The sequence below is a fragment of the Lampris incognitus genome, chromosome 5 (genome assembly GCF_029633865.1).
Source record: "Lampris incognitus isolate fLamInc1 chromosome 5, fLamInc1.hap2, whole genome shotgun sequence".
In the NCBI taxonomy this organism is placed as follows: Eukaryota; Metazoa; Chordata; class Actinopteri; order Lampriformes; family Lampridae; genus Lampris; species Lampris incognitus.
In genome coordinates this window covers 56,160,856-56,184,556 of record NC_079215.1, presented here as the reverse complement: position 1 = coordinate 56,184,556, position 23,701 = coordinate 56,160,856, and the positions used below count along the sequence as shown (strand labels likewise).

The 23,701-nt window shown below is 47.8% G+C and overlaps 2 protein-coding genes across 3 annotated transcripts in view; both read left to right on the top strand.

Annotated features, from left to right (window-relative positions):
• The window catches only part of LOC130112766 (sodium/potassium/calcium exchanger 3-like), an 86,416-nt gene extending 77,699 nt beyond the window's left edge, over positions 1 to 8,717 (top strand). Inside the window, exons 8-17 of the mRNA XM_056280249.1 lie at positions 2,674 to 2,699; positions 2,817 to 2,870; positions 3,062 to 3,195; positions 4,479 to 4,639; positions 4,738 to 5,002; positions 5,368 to 5,534; positions 6,692 to 6,806; positions 7,901 to 8,013; positions 8,302 to 8,367; positions 8,565 to 8,717. Coding sequence (XP_056136224.1) covers positions 2,674 to 2,699; positions 2,817 to 2,870; positions 3,062 to 3,195; positions 4,479 to 4,639; positions 4,738 to 5,002; positions 5,368 to 5,534; positions 6,692 to 6,806; positions 7,901 to 8,013; positions 8,302 to 8,367; positions 8,565 to 8,717 — 1,254 coding nt within the window. The remainder of the gene's footprint in view (positions 1 to 2,673; positions 2,700 to 2,816; positions 2,871 to 3,061; positions 3,196 to 4,478; positions 4,640 to 4,737; positions 5,003 to 5,367; positions 5,535 to 6,691; positions 6,807 to 7,900; positions 8,014 to 8,301; positions 8,368 to 8,564) is intronic.
• Positions 8,718 to 14,631: 5,914 nt separating this feature from the next.
• Positions 14,632 to 23,701, top strand: part of LOC130112618 (ras and Rab interactor 2-like) — a 71,197-nt gene continuing 62,127 nt past the window's right edge. For both annotated transcript variants that reach the window (XM_056280060.1, XM_056280061.1), the window contains exon 1: positions 14,632 to 14,818. The gene's annotated coding sequence lies outside the window, so the exon portion shown is untranslated. The remainder of the gene's footprint in view (positions 14,819 to 23,701) is intronic.

Genomic DNA, 23,701 nt, shown 5'->3' with positions numbered 1-23,701 from the left:
ACACAGGATATATAGGACTCACACCTGCTACAACACAGGATATATAGGACTCACAGCTGCTGCAACACAGGATATATAGGACTCACACCTGCTGCAACACAGGATATATAGGACTCACACCTGCTGCAACACAGGATATATAGGACTCACACCTGCTACAACACAAGATATATAGGACTCACACCTGCTGCAACACAGGATATATAGGACTCACACCTGCTGCAACACAGGATATATAGGACTCACACCTGCTGCAACACAGGATATATAGGACTCACACCTGCTGCAACACAGGATATATAGGACTCACACCTGCTGCAACACAGGATATATAGGACTCACACCTGCTGCAACACAGGATCTATAGGACTCACACCTGCTACAACACAGGATATATAGGACTCACACCTGCTGCAACACATGATATATAGGACTGACACCTGCTGCAACACAGGATATATAGGACTCACACCTGCTACAACACAGGATATATAGGACTCACACCTGCTACAACACAGGGTATATAGGACTTACACCTGCTACAGCACAGGATATATAGGACTCACACCTGCTACAACACAGGATATATAGGACTTACACCTGCTGCAACACAGGATATATAGGACTCACACCTGCTGCAACACAGGATATATAGGACTCACACCTGCTGCAACACAGGATATATAGGACTCACACCTGCTGCAACACAGGATATATAGGACTCACACCTGCTGCAACACAGGATATATAGGACTCACACCTGCTACAACACAGGATATATAGGACTCACACCTGCTGCAACACAGGATATATAGGACTCACACCTGCTGCAACACAGGATATATAGGACTCACACCTGCTGCAGCACAGGATATATAGGACTCACACCTGCTGCAACACAGGATGTATAGGACTCACACCTGCTGCAACACAGGATATATAGGACTCACACCTGCTGCAACACAGGATATATAGGACTCACACCTGCTGCAACACAGGATATATAGGACTCACAGCTGCTGCAACACAGGATCTATAGGACTCACACCTGCTACAACACAGGATATATAGGACTCACACCTGCTGCAACACATGATATATAGGACTGACACCTGCTGCAACACAGGATATATAGGACTCACACCTGCTACAACACAGGATATATAGGACTCACAGCTGCTGCAACACAGGATATATAGGACTCACACCTGCTACAACACAGGATATATAGGACTCACACCTGCTGCAACACATGATATATAGGACTGACACCTGCTGCAACACAGGATATATAGGACTCACACCTGCTACAACACAGGATATATAGGACTCACAGCTGCTGCAACACAGGATATATAGGACTCACACCTGCTGCAACACAGGATATATAGGACTCACACCTGCTGCAAAACATGATATATAGGACTGACACCTGCTGCAACACAGGATATATAGGACTCACACCTGCTACAACACAGGATGTATAGGACTCACACCTGCTGCAACACAGGATATATAGGACTCACACCTGCTGCAACACAGGATATATAGGACTCACACCTGCTGCAACACATGATATATAGGACTGACACCTGCTGCAACACAGGATATATAGGACTCACACCTGCTACAGCACAGGATATATAGGACTCACACCTGCTGCAACACAGGATATATAGGACTCACACCTGCTGCAACACAGGATATATAGGACTCACACCTGCTACAACACAGGGTATATAGGACTTACACCTGCTACAGCACAGGATATATAGGACTCACACCTGCTGCAGCACAGGATATATAGGACTCACACCTGCTACAGCACAGGATATATAGGACTCACACCTGCTGCAACACAGGATATATAGGACTCACACCTGCTGCAACACAGGATATATAGGACTCACACCTGCTGCAACACAGGATATATAGGACTCACACCTGCTGCAACACAGGATGTATAGGACTCACACCTGCTGCAACACAGGATATATAGGACTCACACCTGCTGCAACACAAGATATATAGGACTCACACCTGCTGCAACACAGGATATATATAGGACTCACACCTGCTGCAACACAGGATATATAGGACTCACACCTGCTGCAACACATGATATACAGGACTCACACCTGCTGCAACACAGGATATATAGGACTCACACCTGCTGCAACACAGGATATATAGGACACACCTGCTGCAACACAGGATATATAGGACACACCTGCTGCAACACAGGATATATAGGACTGACACCTGCTACAGCACAAGATATATAGGACTCACACCTGCTGCAACACAGGATATATAGGACTCACACCTGCTACAACACAAGATATATAGGACTCACACCTGCTGCAACATAGGATATATAGGACTCACACACACGGAACCACACATCTGCAAAGTATGACGTGACTAAAGGGTCGCAGGACCGTTTTACATACTGAGAATCCAGCGTGCCACAACACACAACAACACAAACCGTATTAGTGATAAAAAACAGAAAACAAAACTTAGTGAATCCAAAGGCCAAGGGTTTGCCCCGTTCTAGTTATCTGTGGAGGACTCACCGTGCCCCCTAGTGGAGGAGAGGCTGAACTGCAGAAATGAATGAATGGCGTACAAGTGATGTAAAATTGCCTTTTCCTCTCTGTGCCTTCACAGTTCATCTACGACGAGAAGGTGACCTGGTGCGTAAGGCTACCCTCTCTAACAACACCATAACAGCCTTGTACATGTGTTACTCTGCCCGTAAACTACGCAGCGAGTCTCCCCGCTTCACGTTGACCTTGTGTTTGTGTGTCCAGGTGGGAGTCTCTTGTCCTGATCCTCATGTATACAGTCTACATTGTCATGATGAAGTGAGTAGAAACTCACAGCAAAAGAGGCCCCGGCTGCATCTGTCAGAGATGCGTTCTGCACACATGACTCGTGATTTATTACGGACTGGTTACAGGCCAACAAAGTGGCTCCTACAGACGGCCTGCAACAGTCCAGAATCCCAGAGTACGGGGTCACATGGTCTCCTTTTGCGTTCCCCTGTTGTCTCCAGGTTTAATGCCAGGGCGCAGCGCTACTTTGACCGTCGGAAGAAGAGCTCGGGGAATCTGGCCAATGGGATGACCGGGAGCACCGACCTGGACGACAACGTCACATGTGAAGCCACCGCGGTCCTGCTCAAGACAGGTTGTCGGTTCATTTGTCAGAACAAGCTAATAGTCAGTCGCTTGTGTTTTTAAGATGTATGTGGGGCGGCACAGCGGCGCGGTGGTTAGCGCGGTCGCCTCACAGCAAGAAGGTCCTGGGTTCGAGCCCCGGGGTAGTCCAACCTTGGGGGTCATCCTGGGTCGTCCTCTGTGTGGAGTTTGCATGTCCTCCCCATGTCTGCGTGGGTTTCCTCCGGGGGGTCCAGTTTCCTCCCACAGTCCAAAGACATGTAGATCAGGTGGATCGGCTGTACTAAATTGTCCCTAGGTATGAATGTGTGTGTGTGAGTGTATGTCGGCCCTGTGTGATGGCCTGGCGGCCTGTCCAGGGTGTCTCCCTGCCTGCCGCCCAATGACTGCTGGGCTAGGCTCCAGCATCTCCGCGACCCCAAGAGCAGGATAAGCAGTTTGGATAATGGATGGGTTTAATAGTGAAAGGGTGGAGTCGGCATGCTCAGTGTGAAAGCCCTGTTAGAGTTCCTCATATTTCACAACCCCATATCATATGGCATTACTGAATATTATATCTTGTTTACACTGAAAAACATTCATTCTCTTCCAACAGAAAAATACTTCTACTTCTCATACTTCTCATATATCTCATACTACTCATACTACCTCTCATACTACTCTTACACACAGGTGTATGAGAAGTAATCAGTTTCTCTCATTCTAACTCAATCATTGAGCAATGTTGGGCAAGCTTTGTTTGTTTGTAAACAACAACAACAAAAGAGCTTGTAGGCAAGCGTTCATGGGAAATTTGCATTCTTACTCTAATACGCGGTGAACATCACGGTGACCCAGTGGTTAGCACTGTCGCCTCACGGCAAGATGGTCCTGGGTTCGAACCCCAGGGTTGTCCAACCTTGGGGGGGGGGTCATCCCAGGCCGTCCTCTGTGTGGAGTTTGCATGTTCTCCTCGTGTCTGCAGTGGGTTTACCCCGGGTGCTCCGGTTTGCCCCCACCATCAAAAAGACATGCATGTTAGGGTTAATACTCCTGTCTGTACCCCTGACCGAGGCAATAGGAGGCAATAACTGGAGTTGGTCCCCGGCTGCTGCCCACTGCTCCATAGCTAGGATGGGTTAAATGCAGAGAAGAATGTCCCCATGGGGATTAATAAAGTATATCAAAATCCAAAAAAAAAAAACAAATTTTGAAAACTTGTGTTGAATTTGGGGCAGGAAAAAGTATAGTGTGGAAACAGTCTCAGCAGTCAGGGTCGCCGTCAGAAAGTAATAATCTGACTCCCATCCACAGCTAACTTCCACTGCAAGCCGTCCGTGCTGATGGTGGATGAGATGCTGTCAGCGTACCCCCACCAGCTGTCCTTCTCCGAGGCCGGCATGAGGATCATGATCACCAATCACTTCTCCCCCAGGACCCGCCTCACCATGGCCTCGCGCATGCTTATTAATGAGGTACGTTTGCGAGCAATAAACACACTCGCACACAATTACAATGGTAAGACAGTAATCTCTGCTAACCATCTGATGTGCGAACCTGTCGTCACGTCCAGAGGCAAAGATTAATTAACACCACGGAGACCCGAGTCAACCGTGTAACCAATGGGGAGTCCGACTCTGCGGCCAGGCTTCAGGAGAGGCGGCCCTTGGAAAACGGGATGGGCGGGACCGAGAGAGGCCTGAACGGGAGGTGTAGAGTACCCGGGGCCGAAGCCGGGAACGAGACGGAGAACGAGAACGAGGACAACGAGAACAACGACGAGGAGGGAGAGGGCGAGGACAGCAACGAAGGGCCCCTGGTGCCGTTCAGACCTCCAGGTAACCGAGTTGCCTGCGAAGTGCAATGTCTCCTGAAATCAGTCGTCCTCGTCACGCTGCGTCTTCCTGAATATGTTTCATCTTTTTTTTCCCCATCTTTGCTTCCTCTGCGCTTCTTCCCCCTCTTCTCCTAATCACTCCTGTTTCCGTATCTCCATGTGTTTCGTTCTGTTGTGGGGCGCTGCGACAAAAATAGGTGGCTTTAAATGCTGCAGTGTGATGAACCGGCTGAAGTGTCCCCGGAAGTACAGCGTCTCACTCTGCTGTCGCTTATCGGTTGCTGGTTTTGATTAGGTTTTTATTTTGTTAATGAACATGAGGGACATTACCGGCCCTCTCTCTCTCTCCCTCTGTCGTCCTTCCAGCGGGAGTGTGCAACAAGGTGAAGTGGCTGTTCATGTGGCCGCTGTGCTTCCTCTTGTTCTTCACCGTGCCCAACTGTGCCAAGCGACGCTGGGAGAAGTGGTTCTTGGTCTCCTTCTTCACCGCCACCATCTGGATCGCCGCTCTCTCCTACGTCATGGTCTGGATGGTCAGTGTGGTTTCTCCTGCTCATTGCTGTCCGCACGGGGCTGTGTCCCGTACGCAGCCCTAAAAAGCTGCCTAGACCAGTTGAGAGTCGTGCGAGTTAAGCAAAACGCCAGACAGCGTGTACTGATTGTACATCGCTCCAGAGTTACTCCTGCGCCTCCCATGAGCACAAACGTTCCAGCACAATCCAGAAGACGGGTCTGACCCCGGGCTGATTCCAGCCCGTAAAATGTCTTTAGTCACAATGTGGAGAGGCACATGAAGAGGAGGGGACAAGTGTTGTGTGAAGTGTTGGTGGCATTCAAAGGTTGTAGAGTGTTCTTTATGATATTTTTAAAGCAATATTGTGTAATTTTTCTATCTATTAAGATATGGAGTGTGTACGCAACAAATTTGAGACCTCTGGAAGGTCAACACACCACTTTATTCCACTGCTATGGCCTCACGTGACCTGCCGTATGTCGCAGTACCAGCGAATTATTCGCGCACAGGAAAAGACGCTCGCTATGCGGGATGATCAAAATGAAGGCAAGATCCCATGTTCGTTTTTATCATGCTGCCGAGCTCTCACGATACCCGTTGAGGAATGCCTTGTGGCGAGGGTCATTTCCTGTGCACGATGAAACGATCACATCTCGTTCCGCTAAATGAATGGAAAATTTACACAGACAACAGACAGAAGAGGAAAGTGGCATCAGTTCACTGTGGCTCACTACCAAATGGGAGGTTTTCCTTCCTAAATAACCTACGGTATACATATTGTTTAACGATAGGGCAGAATAGGGTAGCAGGATGGGCACGGTGTGGCAGCTGGAGGTGGCTATCACTAGAAACACCTACTTTGAGTGAAGGTAAGGATCCGGCAAATTCACAAAGCTGTGTTTTTCACTCGGCAGTGTAGGCCAGGACCTCATGTACACACATGAGCAGTGAGGAGACTAAGTGCACTTCCATTCACAATAGTAAAGAGAGGCATTTACGCTTGAGAGATGAAGTTGTTTGTAGGCCTATGAACTGATAAATAAAACGTTGGCATGCATGTCCGACTCATCTTCTGGCCATCTGTGGCAGTTGTAGAGTCTTTGCTACAACACAGGATTGAGGAAAGACAGTATGTCGGTTCTGCAGTGTTGTGATGGAGTCACTGTTTAATTTCAGGTAACACTTATTGGGTTCACCCTTGGCATTCCTGATGTTATCATGGGCATCACATTCCTGGCAGCGGGCACCAGCGTCCCTGACTGCATGGCCAGTCTTATTGTCGCACGGCAAGGTATAAACAGACACACACAAATAAGTCATTAACACACACACACACACACACTCTCTCTCTCTCTCTTTCTCTCTACCTGACACAATGTCATCAGTGTTTTGGTGGTATAGCAAGGTGGGTGGTTGCACAGTACACACATACACGTACACAAATCTGGGGAGTTTTCATCTTCCCACATCGCTTCCGGTTCGGGAAGATGGCGGAGCAAATTCACATTTGCAGTGGCCTCACCCAGTATCGGTGTGGGAAGATGGCGGCGCGAACTTACGTTTGCGGCGGCCTCACTCAGTACCGTCCATGCAGTGTCTTTGTCCACGTCTGCATCTAAGTTTGTTTTGTCTTTGTTTGATGGCTGGGAGAGCTGGCACTGGATCGGCTGGGAGAGCTTGGTCTGCTGCGTCCTGTGGGCCCACGGACCACGGCCCTGATCGGAGCTGGGCAGGCTAAGCTAACTGCTAGCCCATGCAGACTAGCAGTTCCGATAACACAAAGGGGCGGCCTGGCGGCGGCCTCGCCTAGCCTTAGCTGTGTTTTAGTGTCGTCGTGTGGAGGGCGGGGAGGTGTGTCGAAGGTTTCTGGCTGAGAGAGCTGGGGTTGGATCGGGTGTGGGAGCCCGGTCTGCTGCGTCGGGTGCGCCCAAGGACCACAGCCCTGACCGGAGCTGTGCCTGAAGAGGAAGCACCGAGGGCGGTCTGACGGGACGCGGAAGCGAGGCAGGCTAAGCTAACTGCTAGCCCATGCAGATCGGCAGTTCCGACAGTCATGCTGGCTAGAGTTCGTTCTCTGGACAGTGGAATATTTGGACTGTGTTGCACTAAGTGGACTGCGTTGTTAACTGTTTGTGTGGGGGTTTTTTTTGTGTGCTGGGGGGAAACAGAATTCCGTTTCTTTTGTGTATGCAAGTACATGAAAGAAACGACAAGAAATTGTTCCTGATTCCCGAGTTTGTCTCTGTTGTAGCTTGCTACTAAAATGAGCAAGCTCAGTTCACTATTTATCAAATATAGTGGTCCACAGCGGAATAGTGTCTGTCATAACAACGGTTTTCTCCTCATCAGATACAGACCTTGACAGTGTTCCTCTCCTTGCCTCAGGTCTAGGAGACATGGCCATCTCCAACTCCATAGGCAGTAATGTGTTTGACATCCTAGTGGGGCTGGGCCTGCCCTGGACCCTGCAGACCTTGTGCATCGACTATGGCTCCAGCGTGAGTGGCTCTCGTCTCTCCCACAGGATACCCGGCTGAATTTAGACAAGAAGAGAGCAGGACTGTGTTTTGTAAAAATATTAAAACAAATTGTCTGTTATGTACTATGAAAGTTTTAGAATTGAGAGTTAAAGGTAGGTACTGTTTTTGGATCGTGATCTACATGTCCTTGAAGCAGAATTTTTGTCGCCAAAAAAGTAGATGTTGTGAGCTCGGTCTAAGTTCGCTCAAACAAAATCTGGGGAACAGTAACAACTGACTGATTTCATGGTGTATTTGCCCTGCCAGGTTCATATCAACAGCAAGGGGCTCATATTCTCTGTTGGTTTGCTGCTGGCCTCAGTGTTCCTCACAGTAAGTACTGTAAAGACCTCACGCCTGCAGGCCAGAGGACATATTTGGTGTCGGGACCGGCTTGAACCAAGCCCGAGGACCTTCTGTCATCCCCTTTTACATCCATTAACAAAGCAGGAATACCTTTTAAAAAATGTTTAATGCTAAACCTGCTGTTTTTTGTTTACCTCAGCTGCCTTCTCTCTCTACCCCACCAGGTTCTCGGCGTCCACTTAAACAAATGGACCCTTGACAAGCGACTGGGGCTCGCCTGCCTGCTCATTTACGCCATTTTCCTCTGCTTCTCTATCCTCATCGAGTTCAACGTGTTCATCTTCGTCAACCTTCCCATGTGCCGCGACATCCAGTGAGCTCCTCGCTCCTCCCTCATTTTCTTTTTACGTCCCTTCTCCGGGGCCACCGCTGATGGAGGGCTCCTTACTGCTGGTTTCTCCGCCACCCGGGGAATTGATTCCTACTACCTTTCTTCAAAATAGACAAAATAGAGCTCTGTATTATTTATCTTTGGTGCAATATACACAACAAAGAGGCGGCTGGGAAGTTTGGACCAGGCGACAAGCGTGAGAGGAGCGCTGCGGCCGTGGGAGGAGGAGGTTCCGACCTCTCGGCGGGCACGGAGATGGCTTGCCGGTTTTTGTGTGATGAAACTTGGGTGTGGGGATGAGCTGGACTGTGTTAACATTAGCGGTAGGCTGCTGTCGGAGAAGAGGCTGCTGCTATTACTAACTAACGGACGAGCTGGAAGAGAGATCATCTGCTTATGGCGATTTTTAAGCCAATAGGATTGTTTGTTACTCTTTGTACAGGTTTGGGGTATAAGCATAAATAATTAGAGTATTTTTTAAGTTAAAAGTGGATTTTTCTGTATATATTTGAGGATGGTATCAGCATATATATTAGTAGACTTACTGAACTCTCTCTCTCGCACAACTGGATCAACGTCATGAGGCTGGATGATTCCTTTGCCGTGACAATATTGTATATTACACCTTAGTCGGGTGCCATGACTTAGTCTGCTGCTGAACAGCCCGAATGCTTAAAGGTTTCCCTCACGTGCTCAGCACCAGCCCGGCCAGACGGACCTAGCATGTTCTACTAGCCACAAACCCCCCTCCTTTAGCTTTACACTGAACGGGAGAGAATCCAGATATTTAACACCATTGACGTCAAATCTAGTCTTTGGTCGCTTTCTTTTCTTTCGGCGGTCACAGCCGAGGACGTGTGGGGTATATTTACCACCAGTATAGCCCAAATAACAAAAGGGCCTCCTAGGAATTGAAATCCAGCACTGTCACTTTATAAAAGAGAGTATATTATTGTTCTAAAGCATCCACAGGTAGTTTTGTTGTGTAGCCACTGGCTTTACAGATCCCTCCGGGCGTAGGGCCTCCTGTATTGTGCAGAAACATAGCTTCTAGCCTCCCAGTTGAGTACGACATTTGCAACTTCTGTAGGACAAAAGTCGTTTTAGAATAGGTATGAGTTGTACACTGTCGAGACCCAATCGGACCCACGTTTTCTGACTGCAAGTGAGCGTTCCTGCACTTTGTGTGAGTGTGTCTGTGTGTGTGTGTGTGTGTGTGTGCGTGCATGTATTGTTTGTCTTTTGGGGAATCAAGGACACCGCTGTTACTGGAGAGACATGATCATGATTTATTTATGAATTAATTTATTCAAGGATAATGTCAGATTTCCAGTTCCAGCCCTTTGGCTCGTGTACAGTGTACTGGATGCTTTCTTTTCCTCCAGGACGGCTTTGTAACTTGTACTGTATCTAATATATAATCTAAGTACTGGGAACTGACTTGATGTTGTTTATATTTAAGAATAGAAGTTTATAATTTATAAGTTTTGTATAGCTCTACAGGATATCGCAGCATTTGTATTACATTAAACTGGAATAGAAAAACAGAAGGAAAACAGTTTTTGTAGGTGATTAGGTGATAATGGCACGTGACCCCAGCTGGCGGAGCCGCTGCTGATCTTCTCTCATTCGGTTGGGCTCTGCTGCACATGCAAATTTATTCCCTCCCCACTGACTTTACCATGCTGGGATCGCTGATAGCATCCGTTCAGGTCTGCCACCGTAGCTAATCCATGCGTTAGTCACAATTAGGTGATAAATTAGAGAGACAAAAGAATCACTTTCAGAGAAAAAGAACAGAGTGATGGCAGACAAACCCTCTGAGCATTCACAACACATCTTTTCTTTAAGACAGGGCTTGATCTCCTGTACCATCCCTTGTATCCGAGGCTCCAGAACCAAACATGGACGTTTTCCTGCTTGTATTTGAGCCAAAACACGCCTTTTGTCAACAGTATTGATGCTCTGATTCAGCATGTGTTCAAACCAAATGTGGAAAATGTATCTTTCTTTTCTTTTCTTTTTTTCCCTAATCTAAAAGGGTTTCTTACCTAGGATGCTGGTGTTATGATTTTATGAGCATCCTAAGTAGGCAATGCAGCCACAGGGGGCGCTGCGCTCTGTTAGCAGCGTGGGAGGGGGGAGGGATGGGACAGAGGAGAGTGGGGGTGGGGGTGAAAGTACAGCATTATTATGAAACCCACCGCTTTTCTGGGCAAGACACGCCCCGTGTAGCATTCAAGCGCTAGGATTGGCCAGGCGTCCATGCTCGCGCCGGGCACGCCCACGAGCCTACTCGCTATTAAAACGAATGGAGGATTTGAGATCTTTGACCACCTCCGACGCAAACCGTGTTTGTTTTTGTGTGATTGAATACACTTTCCCACACGTTTTGTGTGCTCTTAGTAACAAGTAGTGGTCCCCTTTCAGGAACTGTTGCTGCTTAATATTATATCAGTATCGTAGTAACTTTAACGCCTCTGCTACCAGACCTCTAATAAAGAACAGGCTAAAGGCATTCTGGTGTCCTCTCTCATTAAAGTGTTATTAATTTGTGACCCCCACGTGTTTTGTGTGTGCTCATTAACAAACTGCGATTATCGCGACCAACCGATTACATAATACCGAATAATCACGTGTCCCTTTGTGGAAAAAATATCTAATGTAAACTACTAATAAGACCCGTCACCCTCCCCGGAAGCGCGCCCTCGCGCTTTGTTATTCCCGCGCTCCGAAGAAACTTCCGAGGATCTGCACACTTCCGGATCCCACCGCTGCCACCAATGTAACCGGTTATTTTCTTGCCCGGTGCGGGATTCGATACGAGGTGTACTGCACCACAAGGCGACATCACTAACCGCTCGGCTAAAGGGTCAGACTCGTTAGCAAATGGGTCTTATTAGTAGTTTACATTAAGCTAACAAAAAACCACGTGGCTTTGAGTAGCGTCAGCCTGTCGTCCAAAAGTTACTACGATACTGATATAATATTATGCAGCAACAGTTCCTGAAAGGGACTAATTTCTTCTGTATTAAGTAGTTGGCTGGTGGCGATAACCACTACTTGTTAATAAGGGCACACAAAACGTGTGGGAAAGTGTATTCAATCACACAAAAACAAACACGGTTTGCGTTGGAGGTGGTCAAAGATCTCAAATCCTCCATTCATTTTAATAGAGAGAAGGCTCGTGGGCGTGCCTAGCGCGAGCATGGACGCCTGGCCAATCCTAGCGCTTGGACGCCTGGCCAATCCTATCGCTTGGACGCCTGGCCAATCCTAGCGCTTGGACTTCTGGCCAATCCTAGCGCTTGGACGCCTGGCCAATCCTAGCGCTTGGACGCCTGGCCAATCCTAGCGCTTGAATGCTGCACAGGGCGTGTCTCGCCCAGAAAAGCAGTGGGTTTCATAATGACGCTAAAGTACGGGTTCGTCTGCATGCCTCGTTCATTTACAGCTTGTTTTGTGCGTAACTTTTAAGGTGTTCCCAGAATCCCCGGCGCTGTTTCGCTGATGCTGTACATACGGAAGGGATATATATGCTATTACATAGGCAGGTGCTGGGGAGCAGCCGTATCGGACGTGTATGTAGACTGTAGGACTCGGCAAGCAAATGTGTCGCGCTCCCGCCTTTTGAATCGTTTGTAAATCTTCATATTTCCTGGTGAGGGCCTCTGGGCGGAACTCTGTATGAGAAGAGGTTTGTTCACAGGGGTGGTCTTGCAATAAACTGTTTTACATTCAGCGTCGTCACCTCTCGTCTCTCTCTGAGCTGTCCATAAAACGGGGGGAATTCCATGCGGTTGCCTCCTCTTCATCATCATCATCATTTACATTTATATATTTTCGGAATGTGTGTGTGTGTGTGTGTGTTAGTGTGTGTAGATAGCGGGACCGGAAACTAAAGCACTTTACGATCCTCATTCTCTTTGGAGGTGGTAGGTATTGTCTCAGAGAGTAAGGGAAAAATCCCAGAAAATTAAAATTATGCCTAATTATGCATAAATATGCAAAATATGCGTTTTTCTAAAAATGGCTAAAAACCACTTTTCTCGGCATTTCATGTGATTCTGAGCATCTTTGATTTTTTTTCACCTATGTAAAAAAAATTTCTGGGACTTAGAAATGTTTTGGCATTATGCATAATATATGCATTTTTTGCAAAAATCCTCATTTTTTTTTGGAGGTGGTAGGTATTGTTCCAGGGAGGACCAGAAAAATAGCAGAAAATCAAAATATAATTATGCATAATTATGCATAATTATGCAAAATATGCATTTTTCGAAAAACGGCTAAAAACCAATTTTCTCGGCATTTCAGATGTTTCTGAGCATTTGGGGGGAGGGAGTTGGAGTGTGTGGGGGGGGGGGTTAGGGGCAGGGGGAAGGCGGTTAGCTGGCAGGATAAAGAGGAGGGAGATTTAGACGGGTGGAGAACCAAACCGCTACATTGTAGCGGGGTTCTTCTGGTTACATTTATAAAGCGCTTGAAAAATACTACAAGTTTGTTCCTTCGCTTATTCCTAACTTTCTTCCTCGCTGAATTAAAAAAAAAATTCCCTGGAGCCTGATAGAAAAATCCCATGAAAAAAGTTCCTAAATTCTGATAAATAGACGTTTAAGCGTCCGTCGGAATATACATGTTTAATCATGTAATGCAAATGAAGTGTCCCTGGCGCAACATTAACAAGAGTAAGCTGGAGTGTGAATCAAATTATCCATCCATCCACCCATCCATCCACCCATTATCCAAACGGCTTCTCCTGCTCTCAGGGTCACGGGGGGGCTGGAGCCCATTCCAGCAGGTATGAGGCGGCAGGCGGGGAGGCGCCCTGGCCAGGCCGCCAGGCCGTCACAGGAGAAGAAATCACGAAAAAAAAAAAAACAATCCATGTGTGATGAAAACCACGTGGTTCAATTCAAAATATGTCCACACGTGGTTTTATCACGTATTTAAGCGTTGCAACACTTACTGATACACAAAACTACAAAATTAAAAGAAACCCAGTATCAGGGACCCCTGTTGGGGTCGGACTACTTGGCGTTATGTATTTTGTCATCAGGTATGCGGATGAAGCTCACCTTCTGACGGGACGTCGTGGCCATCACACACACGTGCATATGTCGAACACAATTACTAAGCAATTACTATTGTAAACTACTAATAAGACACGTTAGTCTCTAGCTAACGGGTCTGACCCTTTAGCCGAGCGGTTAGTGACGTTGCCTTGTGGTGCAGTACACCTCGTATCGAATCCCGCACCGGGCAAGAAAATAACCGGTTACACTATTACTAAAACGATCACTAAAAACAACAACAACAACAACATGCAAACAGAATCAGATTGTAATTATCAACATGTAACAGTGAGGTGAAGTGCCCCGCCCGCCATCCACTACCAGCCGGACAAACACGGTCCAGAAGCGGTCACATGACTTGGAGTCGACGCGCTAAACTTCCCAGAGGTCTCTGTGGTGGCAAATGTCGCACCCCCGGAAGAATACGCATCCCACAATCGTTTGTTGCGTCGCGGGAACGCGCATCCATTCGCTAAGCGAGAACCTTGCTCAGTATATTTCCATTTCAGTTAGGGGGGGAAATAACAACGCGTAGATTGATGATTTTTTTTTCAAAAAGTTTTTAGATGATCAACACGGTTTTACGAGCAGTCCGAAGTACAATCGGCCTGCTGAAAACGCAAGTCTCCACTTCTCTAGTTTCTAATTCGGATGCTATATGCTCGTCAAACCGTGCTGATAGTCGACAAACAGTCATAAAGACGAACGAACGGAGAACAAAGGGGACGTCCGCCCCCCCACACACACACCCACCCATGGCGTCGTGTTCTCCGGGATACAGAAGTTGGCACGACACCGTAAACCGACGCGCGTTCCGCGCCGCGGTTCCGCGCGGAGCCGTGACATCGTTCGCAAGCGATGTAAACAAGGATGAGCGAGGAGGTCGGGCGCTCTCGGACTCGGGAGAAGACACGAAACGGATCGTCCGCTCGCCGAGCAGCGCTCGCGTCAAACCCGTGGACTGTAGAAGAATCGAGAGGGTTTTCGGCAGTCGAGGGAACCACTAGCCGAGGTAAGGGAGCGTATTCCTCTCAGCTTGGCTACGGCGACGTTCAGCAGACTTACTGGACATCTGCGAGTTGAGGTTATACGTGCCTACATCACGTCCTGACACCGACAATAACACCGTATTGACACCCAGGGGCGCGTGCTGTATAAACTTTACTCCCGACGGGGCGCATGCTGTATAAACTATACTCCTGGCGGGGCGCGTGCTGTATAAACTATATTCCTGACGGGGCGCAAACAGTATAAACTATACTCCTGGCGGGGCGCGTGCTGTATAAACTATACTCCTGACGGGGCGCATGCTGTATAAACTATACTCCTGACGGGGCGCATACAGTATAAACTATACTCCTGACGGGGCGCATACAGTATAAACTATACTCCTGACGGGGCGCATACAGTATAAACTATACTCCTGACGGGGCGCGTGCTGTATAAACTTTACTCCTGACGGGGCGCATGCTGTATAAACTATACTCCTGACGGGGCGCGTGCTGTATAAACTATACTCCTGACGGGGCGCATACAGTATAAACTATACTCCTGACGGGGCGCATGCTGTATAAACTATACTCCTGGCGGGGCGCGTGCTGTATAAACTATACTCCTGACGGGGCGCATGCTGTATAAACTATACTCCTGACGGGGCGCATACAGTATAAACTATACTCCTGACGGGGCGCATACAGTATAAACTATACTCCTGACGGGGCGCATACAGTATAAACTATACTCCTGACGGGACGCATACAGTATAAACTATACTCCTGACGGGGCGCATACAGTATAAACTATACTCCTGGCGGGGCGCATACAGTATAAAGTATACTCCTGACGGGAAGCATACAGTATAAACTATACTCCTGACTGGGCGCATGCTGTATAAACTATACTCCCGACGGGGCGCATGCTGTATAAACTATACTCCTGACGGGGCGCATGCTGTATAAACTATACTCCTGACGGGGCGCATGCTGTATAAACTATACTCCTGACGGGGCGCATGCTGTATAAACTATACTCCTGACGGGGCGCATGCTGTATAAACTTTACTCCTGACGGGGCGCGTGCTGTATAAACTATACTCCTGACGGGACGCATGCTGTATAAACTTTACTCCTGACGGGACGCATGCTGTATAAACTATACTCCCGACGGGGCGCGTGCTGTATAAACTATACTCCCGACGGGGCGCGTGCTGTATAAACTATACTCCTGGCCGGGCAACTCAGGTCTCCGCGTTTGTTTAAGGGCAAGAGTAAAAGAGGAATTTGTCTCCGATGCCCTTTGCTATTGAACAAACGCTGCTGCTAAAGGTGTAGGAGGAGGAGGAGCGGGACGGCGGAGAGCTCGCCAAGCAAAGTTGTCTTGTTTTCTTTGGGGAGTTTCGAAACTTGTGTTTATATAAGAAAACTTGATCATGCCGATTGGGCTGTGCAAGACTATTATAATAATGTAACGTCACTGCTTAGATTCAGTCATATCCTTGAGGCACACATGTATTTGTAGTTACTTGTCTCCTTATTTGTTGTGTAGTACAGCCCGATGCATCGACTCCTGTATTGTCAGTGTGTGTGTCTGTGTGTGAGTCTATGAACGGCCAAACTAAAGCACTTGGGGCCTTGATTCTTTTTGGAGGTTATTGGGGATGATCAGGGGCACCTACAAAAAATAGCAGAACATTACATTACAATTAAGCATAATTATGCATAAATATGCAAAATATGCATTTTTCTAAAAATGGCTAAAAACCACTTTTCTCGGCATTTCAGATGATTATGAGCATCTTTGATTTTTTCACCTATATAAAAAAAATTTGGGGCTTAGAAATGTTTTGGCATTATGCAAAATATATGCATTTTTGCAAAAATGCACTTATGATCCTCATTTTTTTTTGGAGGTGGTAGGTATTGTTCCAGAGAGGACCAGAAAATAGCAGAAAATTAAAATAATTATGCATAATTATGCAAAATATGCATGTTCTAAAAATGGCTAAAAACCACTTTTCTCGGCATTTCAGATGATTCTGAGCATTTGGGGGGAGGGAGTTGGAGTGGGGGGGTGGGGTTTAGGGGCAGGGGGAAGGCGGTTAGCTGGCAGGATGAAGAGGAGGGAGATTTAGACGGGTGGAGAACCAAACCGCTACATTGTAGCGGGGTTCTTCTAGTATATATATAAACACACACACACACACACACACACACACACACACACACACACACACACACACACACACACACACACACACACACACACACACACACACACACATAAATAAACGTCACCTCCCTGATGAAGTTGATGTGGTTGTCCACAGAGTTCATGTGGTTGTTGAGTTAATGTCGCAGGCAACCTATAGTTGCAGCTCAGCACCGTTGTTCAGTTCTGTGTTTACTGTACTGGATAAGCAGCATGTGTTTGCCCGTATAACGCTGGACTCTATTTCCCAACTAGACGATTTCTATGATCCCAGCTTGAAGGCAAAAAGCACATTTTTGGCAGCAAGTGGGGAGCTACCAGTGGCGGCTGGTGCTAAAAATTTGTGGGGGGGGGGCACAAATTGCCTTGGCGCAGCACACCTGACAGCTGCTTTAATGTCCACACAGTCAGAGTTATTAAGAAGGACAATGCAGCCTATAGATTTTATCAGGGTTCGTAGACAGTGGATGATTGACAGTCGAGACGAGTCGTCGTGGTGGGTGGGAACATGATTGACAGCCACGAGAATTGTCCGATCACATTAGATCAAAACACAAAACGATACCAATTCACTGCCAATAAAAGTGGGAGTATCTGGGGTGCACAGAACTGCGCCCCCTGGAAAATCTGAAGAAACCAATCAGACAGCAGCCTCAGGTCACCTGCTCGCCACAAGTTTGAGAGCTTACATAAGGTATCGTTTGGCCGACGCCCCTCACCCAGGAAGTATATGTGTTCAGACAGAAATCGACCAAATACCATTTGGCACCAATATTTAATGGCTGCTGACAGGCGCTCACAGACTGAAAAACACTTTTATTTCCTAATTATTTGCATTATACAACTAAATTATATTTAACATGTTTAAGAAGATTTTCATCTCTTGATGTTTGAAGGGGGCGGCGCCCCAGCGCCCTGTACTGGCCAGCCGCCACTGGTAAGCAACACACTTGGTGGGAGATTAATCAGAAGAAAGGCATTTCAATACATTTACAGTGGTGCTTGAAAGTTTGTGAACCCTTTATAATTTTCTATATTTCTCCATAAATGTTACCTAAAACATCATCAGATTTTCACACCAAGTCCTAAAAGTAGATAAAGAGAAGCTAATTAAACAAATGAGACAACAGTAGTATACTTGGTCATTTATTTATTGAGGAAAATGATCCAATATTACATATCTGTGAGTGGCAAAAGTATGTGAACCTCTAGGATTAGCAGTTAATTTGAAGGTGAAATGAGAGTCAGGTGTTTTCAATCAATGGGATGACAATCAGGTGTGAGTGGGGGCCCTGTTTTATTTAAAGACAGGGATCTATTGAGTCTGATCTTCACAACACATGTTTGTGGCAGTGTGTCATGGCAAGAACAAAGGAGATGTCTGAGGACCTCAGAAAAAGCGTTGTTGATGCTGGAAAGGGTTACAAAACCATCTTTAAAGAGTTTGGACTCCACCAATCCACAGTCAGACAGACTGTGTACAAATGGAGGAAATTCAAGACCATTGTTACCCTCCTCAGGAGGGGTCGACCATCAAAGATCACTCCAAGAGCAAGGCGTGTCATAGTCGGCCAGGTCACAGAGGAACCCAGGGTAACTTCTGAGCAACTAAAGGCCTCTCTCACATCGGCTGATGTTAATGTTCATGAGGTCCACCATCAGGAGAACACTGAACTACAATGGTGTGCATGCAGGGCTGCAAGGAGAAAGCCACTGCTCTCCAAAAAGAACATTGCTGCCCATCTGCAGTTTGCTAAAGATCACGTGGACAAGCCAGGAGGCTGTTGGAAAAATGTTTTGTGGACGGATGAGACCAAAATAAGACTTTTAGGTGTAAATGAGAAGCGTTATGTCTGGAGAAAGGAAAACACTGCATCCCAGCATAAGAACCTTATCCCATCTGTGAAACATGGTGGTGGTAGTATCATGGTTTGGGCCTGTTTTGCTGCATCGGGGCCAGGACAGCTTGCCATCATTAATGGAACAATGAATTCTGATCATACCAGTGAATTCTTAAGGAAAACGTCAGGACATCTGTCCGTGAACCGAATCTCAAGAGAACGAGGGTCATGCAGCAAGACAACGACACTAAGCACACAAGTTGTTTTACAAAAGAATAGTTAGAGAAGAATAAAGTTAATGTTTGGAATGGCCAAGTCAAAGTCCTGACCTGAATCCAATCAAAATGTGTGGAAGGACCTGAAACGAGCACTTCGTGTGAGGAAACCCGCCAACATCCCAGAGCTGAAGCTGTTGTGTACGGAGGAATGGGCTAAAATTCCTCCGAGCCGATGTGCAGGACTGATAAACAGTTACCAGAAACGTTTAGTTGTTGTTATTGCTGCACAAGGGCGGGGGGGTCACACCAGATACTGAAAGCAAAGCTTCACATACTTTTGTCACTCACAGATATGTAATATTGGATCATTTCCCTCAATAAATAAATAACCAAGTATAATATTTTTGTCTCATTTGTTTAATTGGGTTCTCTTTATCTACTTTCAGGACTTGTGTGAAAATCTGATGATGTTTTAGGTCACATTTATGCAGAAATATCGAAAATTCTTAAGGGTTCACAAACTTCCAGGCACCGCTGTATAATGGGCTTGTTGGTACTTGTTTGGAATTCTACGAAAGTGATAATTTTACTTTGCTTTTCAATAGCAGGCACAGCTGAAGAGGGCAGCCATAAACAGCTGTTTTTCTTTCAGCACCTGTCTTTATTGTCCCAGGAAGCTGTCTCTGCCTGCCACATGTCTCAGTCACATGCAGTTGGATACACTCGTCTACTTTTACATTGGTTTGGAGCCTACCTCGTCACTGCACAATACCGACACTAACATCGATAGTCAATACCAACCCAGCATTGGCCGTAGATGTGAATGTAATAGGAAGAAGGAGGCCCGGTCAAGCCATCGCTCTCTGCCCTTCGAAGTGTTGTTGAAAAATGAGGTCATCTTCGCAGAACGCGAAAGCAGCAGTGTTTGGTAGAAACCCTGTCCCGGCGGGTCTTTACCGCTATTCCTCAAAACAACAGACCGCTGTGCAGTATATTTAGTATATGTTACCCGTCAAAATGGAGGCACACCACATGACGTGCGGAGCTAAGTGCGCCCCACATCCCACGTTGGGTGTCGCGTCTGTGCCTCCTTTTTCGTGCCGCCATTATCGCCTTCATAAGTCATCTGTGACGAGTGGCAGTACTGCAGCTATGCATGTGTTGTGGATTTAAGACACAGCCATGCTGTCTGGTCAACCTTCCATCTCCCTCTCTTCCTTTTAAATCCCTCATGGTTCAAACATCTGAGTAGACCCACCGGAGAGGGAAATTCTTGGCTGATCCCCTATTTCTGGTACCAATTTATTTGGGAGTAGCCCAGTGCAGTCTCTGTGAAAGGAACTTATGACAAGAGAGTAGAAACACAGTCCGGCCTCTCCGCCGCTGACTGTTTGTGTGGAAAGTTATGGCTGGCCATGCCTCTGCCTGCAGCAGCTCCTAATCAGTGATTCATACGAGGGCCATTCTCGGCTATCCACTTTTTAATTTGTGCGTATGTCTTTTGTGCAAAGTTTTGTCCTTCACACGCCAGTGCGAGGACGCTAAACTTGCCGCTCGAGGTTAGTCCTTTTAAAGGACTGGTGGCAGGGGCCGCGGGTATTTTGAGAGTGAGATAATCTGAAGTTTTCCATCTCCGAGCAAAAAAAAAAAATTTTTTTTTTTTTTAAAAATTCACCCAGAATGCGGGCCGACAGGTTCATCTGAAGTCACCCAGAAACACTGACCCAAATAATTTCATGTGGTCCCACTCAAACATAGTGGACCGGAAAAGTTGTTCAGTGTCTCCTTTCCCACTCAGACATAGCTCTTTTTTTTCTTTTTTTTTTAAATACCTCCATTTGTTTCAAGTATATAAGTCTGCTCCAGCTCCTCAATTCTGTCTGCAGCACCCATGCACACACACAACACACACAACACACACACACACACACACACCACACACACACACACACACACACACACACACACACACACACACACACACACCCTGCACTTTTGGTTACCATAAAATGGTGCTCTTCAGTCAACTTGCTAGTGAGGAGAAGTGTGCAGGTTTGAATTCTTACCAAACGCTGCATCACCTGAACTGACCTTCTGCTGTTCCCCCAGTGCAGGTGGGCTGGTGTAGTGTCTGGTACAGGTGGGCTGGTGTAGTGTCTGGTGCAGGTGGGCTGGTGTAGTGTCTGGTACAGGTGGGCTGGTGTAGTGTCTGGTGCAGGTTGGGCTGGTGTTAGTGTCTGGTGCAGGTGGGCTGGTGTAGTGTCTGGTGCAGGTGGGCTGGTGTAGTGTCTGGTACAGGTGGGCTGGTGTAGTGTCTGGTGCAGGTGGGCTGGTGTAGTGTCTGGTACAGGTGGGCTGGTGTAGTGTCTGGTACAGGTGGGCTGGTGTGGTGTCTGGTACAGGGTGGGCTGGTGTAGTGTCTGGTACAGGTGGACTGGTGTAGTGTCTGGTACAGGTGGGCTGGTGTGGTGTCCTGGTACAGGTGGACTGGTGTAGTGTCTGGTGCAGGTGGGCTGGTGTAGTGTCTGGTACAGGTGGGCTGGTGGTAGTGTCTGGTACAGGTGACTGGTGTGGTGTCTGGTGCAGGTGGGCTGGTGTAGTGTCTGGTACAGGTGGTCTGGTGTGGTGTCTGGTGCAGGTGGGCTGGTGGTGGTGTCTGGTACAGGTGGACTGGTGTGGTGTCTGGTACAGTGGACTGGTGTAGTGTCTGGTACAGGTGGGCTGGTGTAGTGTCTGGTACAGGTGGGCTGGTGTGGTGTCTGGTGCAGACAGGCTGGTGTGGTGTCTGGTGCAGGTTGGGCTGGTGTAGTGTCCTGGTACAGGTGGGCTGGTGTAGTGTCTGGTGCAGGTGGCTGGTGTGGTGTCTGGTGCAGACAGGCCGGTGTGGTGTCTGGTGCAGGTGGGCCGGTGTGGTGTCTGGTGCAGGTGGCCCGGTGGTGGGTGTCCTGGTACAGGTGGGGCTGGTGTGGTGTCTGGTGCAGGTGGGCCGGTGTGGTGTCTGGTGCAGGTGGGCCGGTGTGGTGTCTGGTGCAGACGGGCTGGTGGTGTCTGGGTACAGGTGGACTGGTGGTGGTGTCTGGTGCAGCAGACGGGCTGCTGGGGTCTGGTTGGAGTAATGAGCTCAGGGCTTTTTTCCATTGATGGCACATGATTAGACACCGTGTGCCTCAGAGCAACAGGAAGCCTTTTACCCAAGCCAATGTTCCAGGGCAGCACTGTGTTTTACGCAGCTGCTGGCCCCCCCCCCCCCCCCACCACACCCCACAACCCCCCCCACCACCACAACCCCACACCACCACAACCCCACACCCCACAACCCAACACCACCACAATCCCACACTACCACATCTCCACATCTCCACACCCCCACGCCACTACACCCCAAAACCCACACCAGCACAACCCCACACCCCACACAACCACACCCCACAACCCAACACCACCACACCCCACACCACTACACCACACCACACCACAAAACCCCACACCACCACACCACCACAACCCCAAAACTCCACACCACCACATGGTAGGTCCCCACTGGTCTAACAAAGGCCCAACTCGGGGCTTCTCTGACAGCATCACCTACAATAATCTTGCTTTTATCGAATGACGGTGTGAAAGGTTCCAGGCCGTCCTTTGGGAAGACTAACTCGTATAAGCTGTTGTCTTGTACTCTTTATTTTAAGTTGGCTCTTTCTTCTCTGAGTTCCTCGTTTAAGTCGTGTGGCCTTTCATTGAAAAGGTGACCCGGTGCGGTTCCTTCTGAAAGTCTGAACACTAGAAAGCCAGCGCTCAGATGTGGGGAGAACGCACAACTCTGTTAGAATGAAGGGTGTCGCTAGAAGGGGAGCTTCTCCAACCCATATGAGCTGTCGTCTGGCTGTGGTTCAGCCAGCTCTACAGACCGCGGGAGGATGCATCCAAATCCCGGCCGTATCCCGTTGGGCGTCATTTGCTTTCGTTGGAGCATTTAAAGACGACAAACGTTGAACAAATTTGACTTTCCGGGTCCTACTTGATGATGATGTTGGTGTATCATTTTAACCTGTAACCTTGTTATACTTTCTGACCCACTTACTTAAAGGAAAATAAAGAGAAATAGATGGAGGGGAAAAAAACACCATGTCTTTGTTATGGCTTTAACATCAATACAGATGATCCCCTGCTTCAATAAAGACAATAAAAACAGGAAGAAGACCAAGACAGTGGACATGCTGTCGAGGAGCTCTCAACAACTTCTCTTTCTTGGTTATTGTGTAGAATGGATTGTCTTGTGTACTTGATGTGCGGGTCTGGAATTGGATTTTCAGCAAACATTCACAAACACCAAAGACCTCAGTGCTTTTACAACCTCCGGGTCCTCCGACACTGCAGCTATTCATCACCACTCGACCGAGCAGCCCGGCCCCCCAGCAAGCGCCGTGCCCACTGGGACACAGCGAGGGTCCCAACACAGGGTCTCCTCTCTCTGTCTCTCTGTCTCTCTGTCTCTCTGTCTGTCTCCCTCTCTCTCTCTGTCTCCTCCCTCCCTCCGCCCTCTCTCTCTCCCTCTCTGTCTGTGTCTCTCTCTCTGTCTGTGTCTCTCTCTCCTCTCTCTGTCTCTCTGTCTCTCTCCCTCTGTGTCTC